Genomic DNA, 22614 nt, shown 5'->3' on the forward strand with positions numbered 1-22614 from the left:
GAACACAAATTGGGTTTATTTTTTGAAATCGGGTTAAAATTCGAAAAGTTACAGCGTTTTTAAAAATCCGAATTTTGGTTGAATTTTTTTTTGAAAACTCCGCCAAGGGCGTAAACATGCCCATTCAGGAAAACGAAAAAATACGGGTCCACTTATTTTTGAAGGTGAACAATGTAAAATCAGTCCGGTGGATATCGGCGATAACCACCTCACACCGTCGCATTGTCAGAGTATTTATGAAAAAATAAATAATGAAATAAATAAAGAACGTGTTTGTGATGAAATATGCACCAGACGTCATCTGGCAGAGTTACATTCTTAAATTCTAATATAGATGTAATAATTTTATTGAGTTCTAATACGGTTCATCATTTAAATTTATTTTATTACAAGGCAAAATTATATACACTTATCTTTTCTATATGAATTTGATTTTTTAATAGAAGGCTACCATACTATAATTACTGTTTATTCAACCGTGAATGCATTAGATTTTATTGGGATAAAAATTCCATACATAGATTATAGATTTATCAAGATCTCGATAATTATTAAAAATTGTTAATAATGAAACAACTGAATATGTCGAAATGTCGAAATAATAATAAAATAGCATTTAATCTAATGAAGAGTACACAAAAACAATGGTCACTTTTAGGAAATGATGACAAAATTTTGGTGATATCCACTCACAATGCAAGTCTTCCACTTGTACAAGTCAGATTTTATTGAGAGAACTTTTATTTTGTTCAGCACAAAAAATAAGCCTATATACCTGTATTTTTGCATTTTTCATAATGCGCTAAATTGAGCGCGCGCGTTAAACATTTTTCCAGCCAAAACCTCGATTTTAAAATATTCCACAACTTTTAGAATTTGAGCACGAATTCAAAAATTCGAAAACATGTCTGTTCAAATACATGTACTTGATGTATTAAAAATCCAATTGCAAATTTTTAGAAAATATAAAACTCTATATGTAGGGGTTCGTACATTTGCAAAATTTCAAAAGCAACCAAAAAATTCTAAAATTCGAATTTCACGACAATGGAATTTTTGATAAGTCAGATAAGTCATTCTGAAGAGATTCAAATTTTTGAATTCGCGTAAAAATTCGAAAAATTATGAAATTTTTTAAAACCGAGGTTTTGCCTGGAAAAATATTTAAAATTAAGGCAAATAATCATCAACATTTTGTACATACGGTGGAAGGACGTTACAATTATTTGCGAACAATTGTATCTAGACCTGATTTCCTGCCACACAAATAATTTAATTTTTCGCTTTGCGTTTCTGTAATTTGGGTATTTTCTCCATTCCTCTATATTCGAAGGTAATCCCGTCATTATAACCAACAGTTACGGGTGGCAGGAGACCCACGCCATCCCCCAAATTTGCCGGGGCTGGAATGCAGGAGCTTTTGTGTCTTCGCCAATCCCACTTCTGACAGTCATACGAACAGTATCGGACCTTCTTGCATCGGGCGCATCGTTTCAGCCCTGCCTTCAATCCGGCATTGTGCTTTCCACACATGGCGCAGTTGTCAACGGATGACAATTTGGCTGATCTATATTTTTAATTAAAAACATTAAAAGTTGTTCAAAAGAGCTTATAATCTTATTAAAATTAACATCAGGGAAAATCTATCACTTTAAGAGGTGACAACTGCGTTATTAGGAGGGTCACTAAAGTGATTTTGGAGAGAAATTAAATTACACTCCAAACAAAAATTTGTCAAATCCGCTCGTGTCAATAAATATATGACTTAACCGCCTTGGTTAAAATGTTGAATCCGAGTTATGATGACGTTTATACCGCTAGTTATAATGTTACGACCCGACGGAAAAATTTCATTACCACTCGGAATCAAAATTGTAACCAAGGCGGTTAAGTCATACATTGACATCGGCGGTGTTGATTTGACAAATTTGAATGTAGTAAATATTTGAACTTTTCACATACTCGAACACCGGTATCTTCGCCGCGCCATTGCCCTTCTTATCCTTCCCGACGGTTGCCATCACTTCGTTATACGTTTGATCTAATATGTCCCCCGTAAAGTAAGTTTGCACAGCCTCCTTCTGTCCTTCCAGGAATCCTTCGTTATTTAAAAATTGTTTAAAATGATAAATCAAGGATGTCCCGGCATCTTTTGGGTATTCCAGGTCGACGATTGCGGGATAACTACATTTGTGGAGGGGCAGTTCTTTACATCGAATGAAGTCAATCCTCCAGCCCTCCGCGCAGGTGCAGGTTTGACCTTTACCGGAAGAACATACGCACGTCGTCATGTAGCCCACATTTGCCATCAGCTCCTCTCCGACATCTACGAATATTTTCGACTTCCATGGAATTGTGGGGTCCTCGTGAAAATGTGCGTTGGTTGGGTCGAGGATCCAAATTACTTTGGCGTCAGGGTTACGCCGTTCGAGAAGAATTGCGAGCGGAAGCGTGTAGGGTTTGACTTCCGGTGTGAGCCCGATGTTAACCCATCTAAGGGGTAAATACAAATAATTATAGTGTGATTTATGCATCGGAAAGATAGAAGTATCAGCATTTGGTATTGGACGCGTATTAATTTTCATGTAAAAACCGACTGTTAGAATAATAAGTTTGTATTGATCAATCCTAATCTAATTAAGTGGCAACCACTAGCTAATTAAGTGGTTCATCATAAATAGTGGGAAGTTCAGCCGGTGGGAGGTCTCATCTTATCAAGTGGTTAATTTCAGCTAAATAAGTGGCGCGTTAAATTATAAATTTTATTAATTTAATTTAAGTCAAATCTCGTCCATATATTACGTCATAATTTTAGTGGGTGGATGGTTTAGGTCTTCCTACCTGTCTCATGTTAAAATTCCCTATCCCTTAATGTTTACGTTGAATTTTTGATGACATAATATATGGATAGCCCTCATGCTGTTGGGTTTTATGTGGGATGAAAGTGCATTCAAAGCAATAACCAATTGTACCCGATGCACATGTGAAGCTACCTATGCAGGGAGAGTACTATTAATCAATACCTGGGATAGCTCCGGCATACTGTAATTGTCAGACAAATAACTTTCCAAGTTGGATCCTTAAGTCTGTGCATTCGTAACAAATCAGGGTTCACCGTCGACCTTGGATGGGTTGCATCCTGTATTTGAATTGCGTGCATTATCTAGAACATATTATAAAATGGTCCTTATGCAATTCTGTTACATGATTTCGTTATTACGTGCAAAATTGAATAATATACACTCTAAGAAACCCGGTAACTAAGTAATTACCAGGCAGAATATCTATGTGACTCTACCGCATGGTAATTAATTAATTACTGAGTGGTAGACATTTTGTTACTAAACCGGTAATAACCCCGGTCGCGAAATTTGAAAATATTCCCAGTTGGTAACTAATTTTCTACCACTCAATAATACATTAATTACCATGCCGTAGAGTCACATAGATACTCCGCCTGGTAATAACTTTGTTACCGGGTTTCTTAGAGTGTAAATGATAAGGTTCAGTGCTATTACCTTCGTTTCAGGTGCATTTTGTGGTTGCTTCCCTTTTCTGGAGTCCAACTGCTGGCCAAATGTTTGACAGAGGTTGTTCAAAGCGGCGTCGTATTGTACTTGGGCCTCACCGGAGAGACGGGGAACACAGCAGGTTTGTCGGTGTTTACTTTCCCAGTCTTCTCTTTGACACGAGGCGGAACAGTAACCGATCAGCTTGCACCTTGAGCATCGTTTCAGTTTCACCCCGCCGCCAAGCTCGGTCTCATTAAGGCCGCAGTTACCGCAGGAAACGATGGAGTCCTTCTTAAATTGGCTGTTAGTTAAAATATATAAAGGAAAGTTAATTTATTATATGTAGTTGTGAAAATGTGGCTTGGAGATCATAAATAATTATGCCTACTGTTCATCCAGTATTATTAGTCGCAAAAAATTATGAAAGGTTACCTGGCAGATTATTTATTTTTCAATTAGCAACCAAATAACCTCTCAGAAAATTTTCCAAGAAATTGCGACTATTAATAGTGGACGAACAGTAGTTAAAAAATTTTAGGAAAACGTTTACGGTGTAACCACATAAACTTCAGAGGTCGACGCCGCCGATCGTACGCCGCCGCGTCACCGAACGCCGGTTTATTTTACGCGCCGCAGCAGCCGACAAATTAGAGTTCCTACTCCTTTAGCATTGCGACGGCGCGCCGCGCTCCCTACGCTGATGAAAATTTGTCGGCGTCGACCTCTGATATACTTTGCGTCATTTTGCCCCAGCTTTAGGAAATTTTACACCGGGTGCAAATGTGTCCATGTCGAAAATATTTAAACCAGATTTTCTTAAGGTTGTACATATGTATAGTTTGTCTGTTATGCTTCATGAATGTCAGTCGTAACAACTCAATCAATATGTTATTAAACGAACAAAATCATAGAGTAAACAAAATATGTACCTTAACAAATTGGCCCATTTGGGATCCACGTCCCACTTAGAAAACTGGCCTTCCATGTCCGCTAGCTTCTCTTTGTCTTCGTCAGCCATCTGCGACGGATGCAGGGATTCGATAGTCCATTGTTTGTTGGGTGGGTTCATTTTCTACACAGAATTCCGTTATCTGAAAGAAGGCAGTAAAGTATTATTGAAATAAATATAAAATTACGAAATGAGTATGTATATAAAAATGGGATGCGAAAATAGAAAGACAGCTACAAACGCATGTAACCAAGGGATGAAACTAGCATGTTTTCTCATTTTGCCTCAATTCCACATCCCCTTGGCAGGAAGTGGGTGTGGTTGTTTGTGTCTACTGATTATTAGTTCATGATACCGCCAAGATATTTACAAAATGTTTCACCGTTAAAAAGTTATATCGATTTTCGCGTTTTATGTTTATCAAAGCGAATGTAACCAAGGGGTGAAAGTAGTGTGGTGTCCTCAACCTGAACACCATAATATTGTGTTTTTCCGTTCAAATCTCTTAAAATTTAAATGCCGAATGTTTTTTCAACAATTATGACCAATTTATCAAATTTAACTCTCAATGGCCATTATGTCACCTTTTGTGAACTTTAAGGTTAAAATGGAGGTCACCATTGAATTCGGGTTTAATTTAAGTTCAAATTGGCATATGTATACAAACTATATTTTAGATGACATTTCATGACCGTTTGACCTTGAAGGGTGTGAACTACAGCGTGCATATTTGAAATCGTCTTGTCCTTTGACGTTTGGTGCTTATGCTAAAAATCTCACGTCTCTGCCTCTAAATTTGATATAAAACTGTACGTAATATATTTGAGCGTGTAGATGCTTGCAGATTTAACTTTTATTTTAGATTTCATATTGATAATTCGATGAACGACCTGCTGATTTCCCCAGAATAGATAAAATTATTTATGAAAATATTCAGATACTTACGCAAACAATGTGCCAGTGAAAATATCGTCGTTGACTTGATTACAGAGTAGGGAAATATTTATCAATCCTTATTTCGTGACCAAAGTTTGTTCTCTACTTTAAACTGGTTGCACAAACACATAAATTTCCAGAACTTTGCACTAGTTTTACCAAATTTTCGATCTCAACCTCGTAAAATCTGGGTGACTGGTAAGTAAAAAGTTATCCCCGTGCTGTTTGAGGTTCGTGCCTTGGTGACTGTCGGTGTGATAATGTGGTCGTGTGGTTGAATAAAGGCAACTTAACCGTGTCCCTGACGAGAGGAGGAGAAATCGGTGTTGGGGCATTTTCCCAGTCTCAACCTTCCCTCCAGCTTTGCAGAATACATTGAATCACCAATGTCAAAACTTCGTATCGACCCTGGGGGGAGTCGACATCAGGGTTCATAATAGTGGAATGTGTTGCATTTTTCTTTGTTCGTTTGATTGTATTTTTTCAAATTTTTGCTTTTTTGTTTTTTCAATTTTTTGGAAAAATGCAACACATTCCACCATTATGAACCTTGATGTCGACTCCTCCCCCGCCACCCCCACAGGGTCGATGCGAAGTTTCCAGATGGGTGATTCAATGTATTCTGCAAAGCTAGAGGGAAGGTTGAGACTGGGAAAATACCCCAACACCAATTTCTCCTCGTCTCGTGAGACAAAGCCTTAAATAGTCTTACTTGCTGGGCAGATGGAAATATGTGGGTCGCTAAAGCTGATGGGAAAGCTGACACCACATTCCAGCCTTGGTTTACCCAAAATTACGCTGCCTTTTTTACACGAGTATTGATATACCGGTTTTATTGGTCTTCACTGAAGCGATCCGTAATGGTTGGTTCTATTGCATTAAAAGAAAAGGTTGAAAAAAGTTACAAGTCAGAAGTCTACCCAAAGAATCCTTTGTTACTGTCGCTTTTGTTTACGAGGAGAGACGCTCTACATGCCCTTCTCAAATTTTGATGCCCCTTGGATATTTGATAAGATAACCCTATTGTAGTTTGATGCCATGGCCACATTTACGCCGGCCATGCCCCCTCAATGATGCGAAAACTGTTAAAATATGCATGTTAACAAAGTTTTGTCCCTGTGGGAAGTGGTCAACGGCACTACCCAACGACCTGCAGATGAAGCACAACAGCCAGCATGGGATAAGAAGGATATACAAGCACAATCCATCATTGTCCCCACTCTCAGTGCCACTCAAACAAATCATATTTATGACTGCGCTACATCAAAAGCAATGTTTGACAAGCTGAAAAGCATCAATTCAGATTCAAGCTCGCTTAACAAGCAACATACCATGGCTAGATTCTTCAATTACAAAATTGGCAAGAGTCAGTCATTGAAGCATTTGCAGAGGTGGAAGAGCTGGGCAGAAGACTAAATGAAATGGGAGTCGTCATGCCTGAAGCATCCATTATCACAAAGGTTGTCTCAAGTCTCCCCGACGAGGAGTATAATGCCTTCAAAAAGGCATGGGACAGCGTTCCGGATAAGGACCAGAGCATGATAATGCTACTTGCCCGTCTGAAGAAGGAGGAGTTGGAGAGGAAGGAATCCAAACCAGCAGCAACCAATCAAGATGCAGCAAAGGCATTCTTGACCCATGACCAGAAGAAAGGCAAGAAGAAACAGAGCATTGAAGAGTTGAAAAAGGCAACAACCTGCCATGGGTGTGGGAAAAAGGGCCACTGGAAAAGGGAATGCAGGAGTAATCCACAAAATCAGAGCAATAAACCTTCAGATAATCCCGCACAAGCCAATAGAAGCCCTGGGAAAGCGTTCATGCTAAATGCAATACAAACCCCCATGCAAGCACCCGTGACTGAACAAGTGTGGCTAAGCGATTCTGGAGCTAACCAGCATGTCTGTGGAGATAAGGCATGGTTTACAAGATATGAAGAGTTTGACACTCCCAAGTCAGTCTTCCTAACGGACAAAAGGGCTACACAAGCACTAGGAAAAGGGACAGTGACACTTGACGCTTACATCAACGGCATATGGGAGGAATGCACCATAGATAACGTGTTGTACATACAAGGGGCTGTCAACCTTTTTTCTGAGGGATCAATGGCTAAGAAAGGGTACTCCATCATCCGTGACAAGAATGGAGCAACATTTTATCAGGATGGACGGTTTAAGGGGCCAATTGCCGAGTTCAAGAATGATATGTATGTCATGAAGTTTCGTCCCACTTCACAAATTATTGCTGCATAATTGCATACATGCATCCCGTGACTAATGCTAAACTATGGCATCAACGCTTGACACACATTAATATGAACTATGTGGTGGACTCCATCAAGAAAGACGCAGTTCGTGGAATTGACCTGGAGGCCGTGTTACATAAAATTATGTGTGAAGACTGTGAGATTGGGAAGCAATCTCGAAAGCCATTTCCAGCCGCAACAAGAAATGCAACGATAAAACCAGGAGAAATGGTCCATATGGACTTAGCCGGAAAAATGTCTGTTGCATCCCTGGGAGGAGCTCAATATTTCTTACTCTTGAAAGACGATGCTACTGGCTTCCGCACTGTATATTTTCTCAAGAGCAAAGACGAAGCCAAGGATCGTATCAAATGCTACATTGAATTTATGGAAAATCAAACAGGAAGAAAGGTCAAGATATGCCGTTCAGACAATGGTGGAGAATTCTGTAATTCTACTTTGGCATCATACTTCAGAGACCGGGGAATAATTCATGAAACAACCGTCAGCTACAATCCAGAAATGAATGGGAGGTCCGAACGTGAAATAAGAACTTTAAAAGACTGTGCTCGAACTATTCTGCTGGCAGCTAAATTACCCGAATCTTTATGGGCTGAAGCCGTTGCCACCACCGTCTACGTCCACAACCGAATACTGGACAAGCAAAGTCCAAATATAACCGCATTTGAGGCAATATTTGGCAAGAAACCTTCACTCCGTCATTTGAGAGTCTTTGGTAGCGTAGCATTTGCACATATACCAGCCCAGAAAAGGACGGTCTGGGGAGCAAAGGGAGAGCGACTTATCCTGTGTGGGTATGCATCAGAGAGCAAGAAATATCGTCTTTACGACCCTGAGTCCGGACAAGTGGTTGAGGCAAGAAATGTATCTTTCCACGAAGAAGCTTTTGAACCGACAGTAATGATACATGGCGAAGAAGAAAGAGATGAACCTGATGAATCCAAATCTGAAAAAGATGATGCAAAAGATGATGCACAAGATGATGCACAAGATGATGCAGAATGGACGGACGAGGAGAAATACGATCCCGAGGACCCACAGCCTGATCAAGTTGACCCACAGCCAGTACAACCTGACAACGAGAAAATGGGTGACGAATTAGAAGTCCAAGTTAAAACTGAAAAAGGAGACTACACGGCTCGCATTCCATCGCAAGGGACGACACGTGTTGTCTTGCCTGAAACAAGTAAAAAATCAGGAACCACTCGCAATTTAAGAGACAGAGCTAAAATTAAGAAACCAGATAGATATCAAGCTCATGCCATTTATGCAGACAAAGAACCTTCAACTTATAAAGAAGCCGTTGAGTCTAAAGAGAAGGAAGAATGGATAAAGGCAATGCAAGATGAGATTGAAAGTCATAAGAAAAATGGGACTTGGAAATACGTGAAGAGAGTCCTCCCATTACTTGCAGTTGGAGTAATAATTGGTGTGACTGTCCTTGTAGCCGGCTTATCAGTTGGTGGAGCAATCAATTCGTTTGTTCAAACTGGAAGAATCTCTGCTTTGCAAGGAACAGTAGCGGAACAAAGAGAGATGCTGGATGAATTGGAACGTCGCGTGGAAATATCGGAAAGAGAGATTGAGAAGCTTAAGGTTAGCCTAAATGCTACACTAGAACAGCTTCAGCTACATCAGCTTGATCACGACGAACTCAAATCCATTGACACCAATTTCGCAATTGCCTACCTTACCAGTCGCCTCATGATAGTCAGCTTCGCACAATCTCAAAAGTGCGAAATATCAGATGACAGAACCAAGCTGTATGTGGACTTCACAGCAACTGAAATTAACAAAGATTTGCAACTCATCGAGGCAGACTCCTTCGGTCTCAAAGTTGAAAGGAAGAATGAAACCTGCGTTCTAAAGTACAAGGGACCCCATAATGCCATCCTTTCTACGAAAGATGACTGCGTATACTCCATCAATGTTAAGGAGCCTACAACCCCCGACCTAATTGTTTCGCCCACTCGAGGATGCACGCAAACAGCGAAAACAAAGAACTCCAATCACTTTGACATAGACCACTGTTATGACAAGAACCTTGCTGAACCATGGGATTTTGTACAAATCAAACTACACCATGGACAATATCATATCTACTGCCCTGGGTCCAATATTACCATTGAGAGGAAGCTGCAACAATGCCCTGCTAGCGTGTTCATCCTTCCAATGAATGCTAATTTTAAAATACATGATATTGAATTTTCAGGAACTGAATCCAGCCTTGTTCACCAAGAGGTAGTCGACCCACTATTCACGATGAAAGCCAACTGGCACTTGCAGCCTAGTTTCAACTGGACCAGTCTGATGATCAATGGTTCCACTGACGAAGGAGGGTCAATCCACTACCACACAAGCAATGAACCAGCCTGGTCAACAATGGAATGGATCTTAACCCTTTGCATACTAATAATAGTTGCTCAAGCCAGTCTTTGTGTTTTCCTTTTTCTGAAAAGCCGGCCAAATGTAATTTCGGTTAGGGCAAATCCAGTGGAAACTGCCGATATTGAACTTTAAAAATTGAGGGAGGATGTTAAAATATGCATGTTAACAAAGTTTTCCATATTTATCAATTTTTAAGTTTGTCGACTTTTATGAGGACTGAGCATTTTCCAACCTTTTTCCCAGGACAAGGGATTAAAAGGGTCCTTTTGTTTTTATACCTCATTAGAAGGGACACTTCGTTTGAGCATAACTCTGCGTAGTTTGTATGGTCACTTCTGACCACATATTATTACATATGTATGAATGTCTCCTATGTACTGTCAAAACCTTAAAACCAAGTTGTTTAATAAAAATCACCATCAGTCTAAAAATATCTTTCAGCGAGATCATTTTTACTTTCAAAAACCACAAAAATTGCTAACTTAAGAAATCCTCCAAAATTCCAATTTTGCGGATTTTGATGAAAGTTACATTTTTGTGATCCCAGATACTTGTGTGATCATATCCAGCAGCAATCTCGACTTTTTTAAAATTTTCAAAATTTTTAGATATTCCACTGCTTATGAATTATTCAAAAAAATTCCAAATTTTAAAAATGCTTAGATTGCTACTCGATATGATCACACATGTATTGGGGATCACGAATATTTAAATTTTATCAAAATTCGAGCAAAATTGGATTTTTGGCGGATTTTTTTAAGTTGACAATTTCTGTGGTTTTCACACCTTTGGGGGGGTGTGGCAGATGAAAATGTGGCCTTAGCATCAAACCACATTAGGGCTAGCATACATTCGCATATGGCTACCACATATGCAAAAGACATCAAGATCTGAGAGAGACATGTAGAGATTCTCTCCTCCTTACAATGCACATGTCAGACATGTTTCGCACGGATCTTCTTAAAACTAGCACTAAAATATCAAGGAACTAAACACAAGCAATAGTTAGTATCACATTTGAGCACTTCTGCAGAATTCGCGAAATGGCGAAGGTTTTAAGTTGGCGAAAACGCGTATTTTCACCATGCGAAACTATACGGAGTTCACCTCTCCGCTTTCCGATTTTCTCGTGCGCTTTTCTTCGTTAGGTCATCCGTTTTCACCTTCACTCAAAATTGAACTAATTAATTTCAAAATCAAGTTCTAATCCGGTTTTTTATATTGGCTTCTACATAATTTTTTAACACCTCTTAATATTTAAAACAAAAATTAAGTTGTCATCAGTGGAATTTTTTTTAAAGAATTGGTATTCAAAATAGTGGATTCGATTTTCTTTAAATTTCTTTCACACTGCATATTTTTATTTGTAAACTTATTTGACCATAAAAAACAAATATGCCAAGTTTCCTATGTGTGATAGGCACAAATTCATGAGATTTTGGTCATCAAAATCTTTAAAGACACGCAACGCGAAAGAAATAAAAATATCGAATCCAATATACTGAACCAATTTTGAAAAATAATTTCGACGTATAAGAAGCTGAATCCATTTAAAATATTAAGAGGTGTTAAAAAATTATCTAAAAGCCACAGATTAAAAATCGGATAAGAACTTGGTTTGGAAATTAATTAATTCAATTTTGAGTCAAGGTGAAAACGGATGACCTGACGAAGAAAATCGGAAAGCGGAGAGGTGAATTCCGTATAGTTTCGCATGATGAAAATACGCGTTTTCGCCAACTTAAAACCTTCGCCATTTCGCGAATTCTGCAGAAGTGCTCAAAAGTGATATTAACTATTGTTTGTGTTTAGTTCCCTGATATTTTAGTGCTAGTTTTAAGAAGATCCGTGCGAAACATGTCTGACATGTGCATTGTTAGTTGAATGCGAGGGGTTAAAAACCGTTGCATTAAAAGGCGGACCCCATTATGCGGAGAAATTATGTATGGCAATAAAGTTCGTGGGTATGAAAGTGCACACAATAAAGTTAGAAGCGGAACGCCATTATTTAGCCTTGGACATCTGCAATCCTGTATAAAAGGCGGCGTAAGAAAAAAGGTCAATATTGTATGAGATAACAATTTCCAGGAAGTCATATTCTTATGGCGCAATTCATAGGGAAGAAGGAATAGCAGGAATATGTACAACACAATTACCTCATGTTTATTATACAAATGCATAACTTACATAACTTTATTAAAATAGATATATGTACAATGAGATCGTGGTTTTTCGTGCCCGTACGCTTTTCAAGTTCAGTAGATAGCTTAAAATGTGTGTAATTTTATGTACATGAATAATCCGTACTAATATTGGAGACGCACAACACAAGTCTCGCAAAATCTCGCAAACTTTTTTCTTAAATTGTGTATGTTACTCAATCTGCGAAACGCGAAGATTGGCATGAGGATAACATTCACTTGTAAAATTTCAAACTTATAATCTGCAAAATTTCGGGGTGACATACAGTCTCGGACACAATCTCAGATCAGGTTTTGCCAAATATGAAGAAAATCTGTCCAGTATTAATGAAATGAGAGCTATTTCAATAATGGTGATGGATGAGTCAACTTTGCAAGTTGACCTCATGACATTTTCAGGTCATGGAGGACGGTAGGGCTTAGCGTTTCAGAAAGACCCTAAAGTGTGCTCTTGGGAATGTTCATGCGAAGTTTTCCAGCACGGGGCGTTTGGTTGCCTCATAATGGAGGGAGAAAGTTGACAACTTTTGTCGAAAAAATAGTGCTTTCGCTCATGCCATTAGAAGGAGGGGGTCATTAAAATTTAAAAAACTGACCAAATCGAATTGTTTAATCCAGGTGAACAGGTGTTTGAGCTAAAACACAATGAAATAAAACAAAATGTTTTGCACCGGCAATAGCTCATGGAAATCGTCTATGGAGCTTCATCTCAGTAACACTTGAGGGTTCCCCACTATGTATGAACATTATGTGCAATCTGCCATACACTCATAATATGAGCTAATAATTATGTGCTAATAGTAATAATAAACAATTATTAGATATTTAGGATAGAAGACATAAATAAATACGTTCAAATGGTTAATACCAACCAAGACCTGCATATTATTTATATGCAATTTTCTATCCTCACTCTCTCCAGAAGATTGGCATGCACGTTAGGAAACATTACTGCAGCCCTTGCCATAATTATGGGAAACTGTTTATCCTCAATATCCCTTAATCCATCGGTTATCTCTAGTTGCACCAATGATTTAAAAATAACTGAATTCTGAGGAAAAAACTGTTCCAACAGTGGAGCCGTACCTCTGCCCAAATTAAGCCTTAGTCCTAAACTCTGCAAAGATGGGAACTGCTCTGCATAAATGACACTATCTCTTTCTTCCTCACTGCCACAATTTTCCACGCAGAACTTGATGCCTACTTGAGGAATTCCCTCGCCATCCTCATACGAAAGCCTTGCATCAGCTTCAATATTTAATTTCCTTAATGACCGCATTACGGGGATTCGGATAAATACAAATGGACCCGTGCGGGACAAGGGGGCGTCTAATTTAAACTGCAACTCTTCCAAAGTTACAGACATTTTCCGTAACATGTCCTTAAATTTGGCTATAACGCTATTACAAGTGGTTGCAAGTTCACCTTCGGGCTGAAGTGGGTCGTAGGTGGAGTAAGATATTGGCTTCATTATTCCAAGTAGTTCACCCAGACTCAATTTCTTCAAGGGGTATGGCCACCGGGCAAGAATTTCCAAGTCGCCCTCGCCCACTGCGGACAGGATAATTTCGTTTAGGCAAGCCCATCGTGATACAGGGATTGCCACCATTGAGTGCAAAATGAGGCCAGCTTGTGACTCCACCGACACCAAGTTGGAATTGTATGCCAGGACGGAGATCAACTCGTAGGTCCACCTTTTAATTAAGGGATAATTAGAGTCATTGGGTGGATCATCTGTGTACGACACGGAAATTGCTAGGCGCCTCAATAATGGGAATTGAAGGTTAGTTATCATTGGCAGGGTTACATTACCTCCATTCTCTTCCGACCTAAGGTATAAACCTACACAGAGCTCGACTAAGTTTGGGGCGAGGAATTCTAAAATTTTAAAGAGCATATTCCCATTACACAAGTTGATGTCGGTGTGGAGGGTAAGTTTTGTAAATTTATGTTCCTTGAGGGCAACAAAGGATACAAAATTTTGTAAAAATCTAGTCTCCGTTTTTGGATCGATAAAGCTCTCAACAAATATGTACAAGTTCGGTAAGTTGACTCGATCTGCTACATAAGAGAAGAATCTCAACGACTGGGTTGGAACATTGTAAAATTCAGAAATATGAAAACTTGCATGTGTTCGCTTTCTCAAGATAAGACCGACCACTGTGTTCCAGAGTTTGCAAGTGAGACGCGCACATTTTAAATCTGGGACGGCTAAATAACGAGAAATATGTTTAATGATGACAGGATTAGGTGTGTAAGGATTTCCCCGGTGTATTTTTAAGCTCCGAGAGATGTAAGTGCTCCGGAAGATGTAAGTTTCCATGAGTTGTCGTTTCTGCACAATCGGTTAGAGAAAAGCTTAAGTTTATGAGAATGCGTTTTTTTTTCATAAAATAATGTTTAAAAAATTCAACCTTAAATAGGAGGGTCATGTGATGGTTGTGATATCCAAGCACTAATAGAAATGAAATAGTTTAGAGAACCTTATAAAAATTAAATCGGGGCAATCTTACTACCTGCATTACGTCCCCGTCTCCTTCCTTGCATGCCTGGCCCATGAGGTATGTATCCAAAGAAAATTGTGTCGCCAAATCTGAGCCTTCTTTGACCATTAATTTTTTCCTTGTTAATAAAAACACGGTAACCCTGGAACAATCACAAATTATGATTCGAGAACTAACATATATCACTGGCCCCATTATTCAAGTCAACTTTAACTCAACTCCTACTCCCAATCCGCTGTTTGATTGGTCAAAAATTGAAATTTTCGTAGTGATAACTTCGAATGCAATCAAAAAACTGGATTTAGAGGAGGATGTAAAATATACTGATGACCAGCTACAATCGTAATTTGTTACTGTTATTTTAAGGTGGTATAATATGCGGGTTTTGAGTTTGAATTGTTATGTCTCAACTTTCATTTCTTCCATTTATTCAAACGGATATTTTGAAACCTGTTAATCCTCCTTTTTAAGTTTTTTAGTGAGTTTAAGTGAGTTTTTTACAATATGGAGATTTTAATGCATCTAAAAATCGATAATTTTTAGGCTTACAAACTTGGTGTTATTTTAATTTTTTTCGTCCATAAGAAAATATTTAATGATTATTTTTTTCCATTTTATATTTATTTTCGCGTGACAGATAAAAAACAAAATCACACCATCCTAACTTTGCAAACGCGCTTCCATCTTTTGTAACCACACTCTACAACTTGTAATTAAATTTTGTTGCTCTGACAATGGGGGTCTCCCAACGTATGCACACAGATTTGAACCAAACTAGCGTCAATCGATCACAAATATAATTAATACGAAATGGAACTATCTGCCAGATTTCGCAGAGATATTTGCATAAAGAGCGGAAAAAATGCACAGTAAATTGGGAAAATGTAAAATATGCCAGCCTTGGGGGTGCATCTTCTCCCATTTTTATGCAAATATCTCCGTTAAACTTGAGGATTGGCAGATAGTTCTATTTGCAAATTTCATCCTGATTATATTTGTGATCATTTGACACTAGTTTGGTCCAGATCGGAGGGCATACGCTGGGAGACCTCCATTGTGAGTCAGAACTTGAAAGAATTGTATCCCGATTTCGTGCAATTATATTTTGCTTTGAAAATATTCCAGTCTCAATGTGTCGCGGCAAATATAGTAAACCACTCAAATCACAGCATACGTAGATATTTGAATATGAATAATATAGGTATTTGTATCTATAGCTTACGTTTAAGGGCTGCAAATAAAACTTTCCATGGCCACCGTTATCACACCGGATGGAACAATGTGCTCCGTGCTTGGCAATTCCCACGCCGTCAATAGTGATAACTTGAACCTTCTCGCCCACGTTGCTCTCTTGGTCTGAGAAAACGGTGGAATTTGCAATGACGTACTGCACCCAGTGATGAAAATACAAAATAGGTATTTAATCGTTAGCAGTATCGATAGTAAATGACACAAGTTGGAAAAGTGGGGTCAGAATTTGTCAAGTTCTGGTTCAAAATAAATTTATAAATCATTTCCAGTCATATTAAACCAAATTTGGATGAGTTTGAGGCAAAATTCAAACTTTGCAAAAAATTCGTACATTTTGGCACCGATCTCGAAAACTACAAATGCACCCCCCCCAGTATTATTACGGATTCTTCATGTACAAAAAATTACGAAAATTTTAATCCATTAAACTTAAAACTCGTTGTAGTGCGAAAAAACATGGTGTTATTGAATATATCTCTTAACGATATTAAAACTGCCGTCTTAAAATGATCAAGTGAAAGTGGAAAATTTTTAAATTTGGTAACAACTTAGCACCAAGTTCTACACTGTTCGCATTCGTTTTAATAATATGGAATTAAATATTTATGAACGTACCTTTTGTTCTGGGATGTAGTGAAGCAAGCAAACCAGGTGATAAACCTTTTTTCCAATTTTACTCACAAACTCTTCTGTCTCATAACAAGTGTGACATGTCTTGAGCAATTGGATTACCAACAACTCGCCGTCCTGCATGGCTATCTATGTATTCTGTAGGTTTATTTACTTCCGGTCAGCTATCTCAAAGGAAGTAGAAATGTATACTGGGGTACAGCTGAATCATAAGTACATACTGACGTATTTTCCAGTGCATTGACTTGGATCAAACAAATCCGAGTGAGTCACGAGAGTACGCAGGGGGAAAAGTCACCATCTAATATATTGTGAAAGGGTTGCCACGGCTGAGGGGTTGAAAGTACGGAAAAGATATACGCATTTACAACTCACCCTACCATTCATGTTTATGTACATATATTGAAATGGATGACGGCCAAGATTCGTACAGATGTATGTGGATATATAAATTTATGAACTGGTCGGTTAAGTTAAGTGTCACGTAATTGACGGTGTCCATACTAAATAGGTAAGCTTTGGCAGCTGGATTTTTTATTTTTGAATTTCCATCCAAAATAGGTCCTAGGCCATGAAATTAGAGTAATTGAAGAAAAATTTTGAAAAAAAGTTGCCCCAACCATCCGCTATGGTAATTTTTATGGTTTTGGGGAGGGTTCGTAGTACAGAGATTTCTGCGTCATCTTTGGACTTAGGAAGCTGAAGTTTCGAATTCTACACCGTCTTGAGTGTCTCTAGGCGGCATTTTTCGGCGTTTAGGTCTTAGGTGGAAAATGACCTTAAAACGGGTCACTGTTAGCCACCTCGATTTTCCCATCTTTTTATAAGTGCAATGTCAAGTCTCACGTAGCCCCATAAATGGGGTATCGTTAGAAAGGTCTTGGCAAGTGGATTCAGAATATATATACTTTGTGGGGTCTGGGAACACCCCCTGATTTCCCAAAAACCAAAGAATGTTACAAGTTTTGGTATACAAAATTTAACACAGCAGTAGATTGAGACTTAACATAGCAAAATACCGACGAAAAGTCAATAATACTCATCGGCGCCAAAATACTCAGGGGGTGCTAACAGACCCCACAAACTATATATATTCTTAATCCACTTGCCGAGACCTTTCTCACGGTACCCCATTTATGGGGCTATGTGAGACTTGACGTTGTACTTATAACAACATGGGAAAATCGAGGTGGCGAAAAGTGACCTGTTTTAAGGTCATCTTGGGCATGAGACCTTAACGCCGAAAAATCCCGCCTAGAGACACTCAAGAGGGTGTGGATTCCGAAATTTCACCTTCCTAACTCAAAAGATGACGGAGAAATCTCTGTACTACGGACCCCTACCCAAACTCACAAAAATGGCCATAGCGGATGGTCGGGGGCAACTTTTTTCAAACTTTTTCTTCTATTACACTAATTTCATGCCATGTGAATAATTTTTGATGGAAATTCAGAAATCTAAAATCCAGCTGCCGAAGCTTACCTATTTAGTATGGACACCGTCAATTATGACCTACAAAAAATGAATGCAGGAATCAAATGTGACGAAACTTTTGTGCAATACTAACAATCACCAGACATAAGTTTTTTTTATCCTTCATTTTATCTTTCATTGGAAATAAAAAATTTGTCGTTGAATGTACAATTTTGTTACATACTGTATTTTCCCATAGTTATTAAGCTTATGTTAATATAATTAACGATTTCGTTACTGCAAATAATCCCTCACGAATTCCTTCCTCCAAGTGCATCGAATCTTGAAGGGGTATGGCCTTTGCGAAAAACCAAGTTTCATGTCCAGCCTGGGTTTAGTTTCACCTTCGGGAAGGCTTAACTTGTACCTTTGGAGTATCGAAGTCAGTAGAAGAAAGGACAAAATATTGGCCTGCCTTTCCCCTGGACAAGCTCGTTTACCTGTAAATGCAAATAAATACTAATTGCAGAAATATTTAATATTTCTGCAATTGCGAATCTTGCGAAATTTTAACATGTTACGACTGTGAAAAATTCATATGGTATTTCACATCAGTGTCCCAAATGTAGGTATTAGGTTATCAATTACCCCCAGCTTAATGAGCATCCAACTTACTTTACGGGTAATTTGATTCGCAATTAGTTAACTGTAACAGTACTTACCAAATGAAAATGTAATCATCTTTTCCGTATTCACAAGTTCCCCATCAGAATTATTGAACCGCTCGGGTCTAAAATTTTCAGGATCTTGCCAAATTATTTTGTCTTCACAGTATAACCGAGTATCTGGAAGAATCACGGTGTCCTACACAATTAAATATATCTTACAACCAAATCAAAAATGCATATTTAAGAAACACGCAACTCGTCATTCTGACAAGACCTAAATTCAGAAGACCTTTAATTCTAAGAAGTCCCATGTGCAGATTTATAATTTTAGTAAGACCTAAGTGCATGAAAAAATCTGTCAATGGACATGGGTGCAAGCATAAGTTTTCTTTTAGATCGTGTTGGCTCGATTATATATTTAAATACATGTCGGTTTATAATATTTTTTGCACTTTTTTTTGCACTAGGTCGTTTAAAAATTAAAAATTTGCACATTGATATTTTTAGAATTAAGGATCATCTTCACTTTTTGAAATTAGAGGTCTGTTAGAGCATTTATATATATTGTTGGACAACCTTTTTGATTGTAAACTCTTTATACTTCAGATCTCTCAAGACTCGACGTGGCCCCAAATTTTGAGCAATTCGTGACATTCGATGCGTCTCGTGGAGAAAAGCTTGGATATACGGCATACTGAACAAAAATTTGTAAAATTAAATCACACCTGTGAGAATGCTTACTTACATTTAGTAAATTATTTTGATTACGAGTTCCTATCCGAAAAATTTAGAGGTTTTCCTTCCCCTGAAACCTGGAGTATTTCACGATAAATTTTTTCCTGTATTTCTGGAAATGTAACAAGGTGTAAAAATGCAGCTTCCATGTGGGAACTCGTCGTATCCGTGCTGCCAAGAAGTAAGTCTTGAAAAATTAGTTGGAAGTTTTCACCTGAAAAAATTTAAGTTAAGTAAGCTAAATATTTACCATCAATTATCTAAATACATACATAACTAAATATGTATCTGTATTTTTGTACAATTAAAGGTTTTCGGATCACTGTTACAATTTTGTGAAAATAAATCCACAAAATTTTTTGCCTCTTCTGGAGTCCTGTGTAAATCCTGTTTCGCCTTTCCTTCCAAGAACAGATTCTGAAAATAATAAAAATTATTACGAACAGGTTCAAGAATTTTAATTTCATAATTTTTTTACGATTTTGTCATAAGTTTAGAAAAACGATACGTTTTCGAATCTCAAAAATCGTTCTCACCTTTGCAATTTTATTGCACGTTGTAAAAAAATCCATTTGCACATTGTAGCCCAGCCAATGGGGAAATATGAATCTCAAGATGGGGAACACGTTAGTGATGCCTGCCCCAAAAAAGCTACTTTCCATGAAGGCTCTCCCCTTGTCGGACAAAAGCTCGATGTCTGGACCATCCTCGGGTGAAAGTTTGCCAACAATCATTAACCACGTCATGGACAGGATGGATTTCTGAAAGATTTTGTCCACCTCAATGTCAACTCGGGCCATAATACTGTCGTCAATCTGTGCAAATATTGATTCAGAGGCCATCTGCAATATTTAGGTAAATGTTTAGATCCTGCACAACGAGTTGTATTTAGTTTAAATGTCATGTTACAATAGAAATTTTTTCAATAGGAAAAATTCGCAAATCTCAATTAGTTACGGAAATTTTGCCTCTGAAATTCAATATTTTAAGAATTTTGTCATCAGTGTTCCATAAGTTTTGATAAAAATTAATAAAAATCTCAATTCCAAATCCGTAACTAACGGAAATTTACAAATTTTTCCTATTGAAAAATTTTCTATTGTAACGTGACATTTAAACCACCCTGTACACTCTAAATAAACTGGTAACAAGCGCTATTACCAGCGGTACCTATACGACTTTACCATGATGGTAATAAATTTGTTATCGACTAGTGGTCAATTGTAATCAGTCTGATTATACGTGTCACCCCATGGTAGCAGGTATTACCGATGTACGTGATAATAAATTTACTTATTATTAGGTGGTAACACATACGTAACAGAGGTCAACGCCGACGGTTTACGCGGCGGCGGCGGCGTGAAAATGTATATTGGTCGGCGGCGCCGCGCCGCGGCGCGGTGATAAAATTTCTTCGGCGGCGCCTACATAAATTACTAAACGTATATACGATAAATAGGAAGGATCTGAAAAACGCTAAATTAGCATATTGCTAATAATCTAAAATTTGCAATATTTCTTGGAGAGTGTATCTTTTCATTAACTGTTTCTTCATGCACTTTAGACAGGTTTAGAGAAAAATTGAACATGTTATATTTTTACCAGAGGTGGTCATAAAAACTGTATCAAAGATCACGGCTTTTTCATTTCACGCAGTTGGTTGTAACAGTTCTTACATAATTTTATGATGCATCCCTATTTTAGTTGTTTAAACTAGGTAATAAGTCTTTGCCCCTATTTCTTGCCTGGAACGTCTAGTAGTCAACTTGAATTTGATGGTATCGTAAATGTGATCTGGTAAATTTCAATACGAAAATTTTTAAAATATCAAGTTTCAAAATTACACAAAAATTAAACTTAACAAACTGTTAAAATTTTTAAAAACGTTAAAAAAAATATTACAAAATACACTAAATTAAAAAATTCATCAGATTTAAATGTAAATCGGCGGCCGAATATTGGCGCCGGCGCGCCGACCAGATTTTTGCGGCGGCGGCGGCGCGTCAAAACGGTTGGGCGTCTGGCGGCGCGGCGGCGCATAATCGGCGGCGTTGACCTCTGATACGTAATATATTAACATGGCGATAGAGTCACATATAGTCACCACTTTGGTAATATCTATTACACTGTAAATAATCTGGTAATGATCATTACCGAAAAGCACAAGTATATGACTCTACCAAGGTAGTAATGATAAGTTGTACCATGCATGTGGTGATGGGTTGGTCATAAACGTTTACCATCATGGTAACGAATTTTACCACGTGGTAAAATATTATTACCAAATTTATTACCGAGAAATCATTACCTGCGTGACTTTACCGGATTATTAAGAGTGTACAGAATTATTTACAGTGTAGTAATATTCAGTCCTACTCGGATATAATTTTCCATATTGCGCGCATTTCCACATCCTAGTTTGCTTAACGTCTTAAAAGTCCAGGTTCTCGTTTTCTCCCAAATTTCCCCCTCCGACATGGTAATTCCCAGATTCTGGTGGCCACAGCGATCTGCAAAGATGCCAGTGACGTCACGGCCTAAGGCTGCTTCGTTTGACAGAATCGATTGCATGGCTTCCCTCGAAGTCAGCACAACTAGGAACAATTTTTTTCGTTAATTAGAAGCAATCCTACTAATAATTCCATACATGTTCACATTCATTCATTTAATGATGAAAGAATAAATTATTCATTCAATATTTAAAAATTGAATGAATATTTTATTCTGATTTTTTAATAAATAAATATTCAATGAGTATCTATTCAATTCCTGTGAATGAATAATGAAAGAATATTTTTTTCATCATTCATTTTTTTCTTAATGCTTAATATGAAGGGAAAGTTGAAAAATTTATATATTTAATGCTGTGAATTTTGAACGAAATGAATAATGAATAAATGTTGAATAATTAATTAATATTTTTTACAAATTATGAATGAATGAACTTTGAATGAATAAATATTTTTTGAACATGTATGAATAATTCTAAACAATGTACTGCTTTCCCTTGATTTTCAACGTACCAAATTTTTTCGAACCCATTTTCTACGTGTAAATTTCCCCATATTTTTCAGCCAGTTTCCCAAATACTTCAAGTACATTTCCTGACGCTCTCGCCAAGTCTAGAAAATTCCCTAGAAATGCTAACGGTTTAGGTCCTGAGC

General features: G+C 37.8%; 3 protein-coding genes across 4 annotated transcripts; 1 reads left to right on the forward strand and 2 right to left on the reverse strand.

Annotated features, from left to right (window-relative positions):
• Positions 1 to 706: 706 nt before the first annotated feature.
• On the reverse strand, positions 707 to 5692 carry LOC118436905. 2 transcript variants are annotated; one of them, XR_004835766.1, is made up of 7 exons: positions 5407 to 5692; positions 4442 to 4603; positions 3519 to 3813; positions 3024 to 3163; positions 1963 to 2493; positions 1205 to 1567; positions 707 to 802 (listed from the first exon to the last, which is right to left on the reverse strand). XR_004835766.1 is itself a non-coding variant. In XM_035855568.1 (6 exons), the coding sequence occupies exons 2-6, from the start codon at positions 4579 to 4581 to the stop codon at positions 1273 to 1275; spliced, it is 1401 nt and encodes a 466-aa protein (XP_035711461.1). In that variant the 5' UTR covers positions 4582 to 4603; positions 5407 to 5692; the 3' UTR covers positions 707 to 1272. The 2 variants fall into 2 exon arrangements, 1 of the variants encoding a protein (XP_035711461.1); XM_035855568.1 differs by having other exon boundaries at positions 707 to 1567.
• Positions 5693 to 7708: 2016 nt separating this feature from the next.
• On the forward strand, positions 7709 to 10180 carry LOC110855167. Its single transcript, XM_022103588.1, has one exon. It carries the CDS (start codon positions 7709 to 7711, stop codon positions 10178 to 10180), a length of 2472 nt encoding a protein of 823 aa, XP_021959280.1.
• Positions 10181 to 12358: 2178 nt separating this feature from the next.
• Positions 12359 to 16832, reverse strand: LOC118437077. The gene is made up of 5 exons (XM_035855860.1): positions 16620 to 16832; positions 15976 to 16140; positions 14766 to 14895; positions 14664 to 14704; positions 12359 to 14584 (listed from the first exon to the last, which is right to left on the reverse strand). The coding sequence occupies exons 1-5, from the start codon at positions 16755 to 16757 to the stop codon at positions 13139 to 13141; spliced, it is 1920 nt and encodes a 639-aa protein (XP_035711753.1). The 5' UTR covers positions 16758 to 16832; the 3' UTR covers positions 12359 to 13138.
• Positions 16833 to 22614: the final 5782 nt, after the last annotated feature.

This window comes from Folsomia candida, unplaced genomic scaffold (assembly GCF_002217175.1).
Source record: "Folsomia candida strain VU population unplaced genomic scaffold, ASM221717v1 Fcan01_Sc011, whole genome shotgun sequence".
Lineage (NCBI taxonomy): Eukaryota > Metazoa > Arthropoda > Collembola > Entomobryomorpha > Isotomidae > Folsomia > Folsomia candida.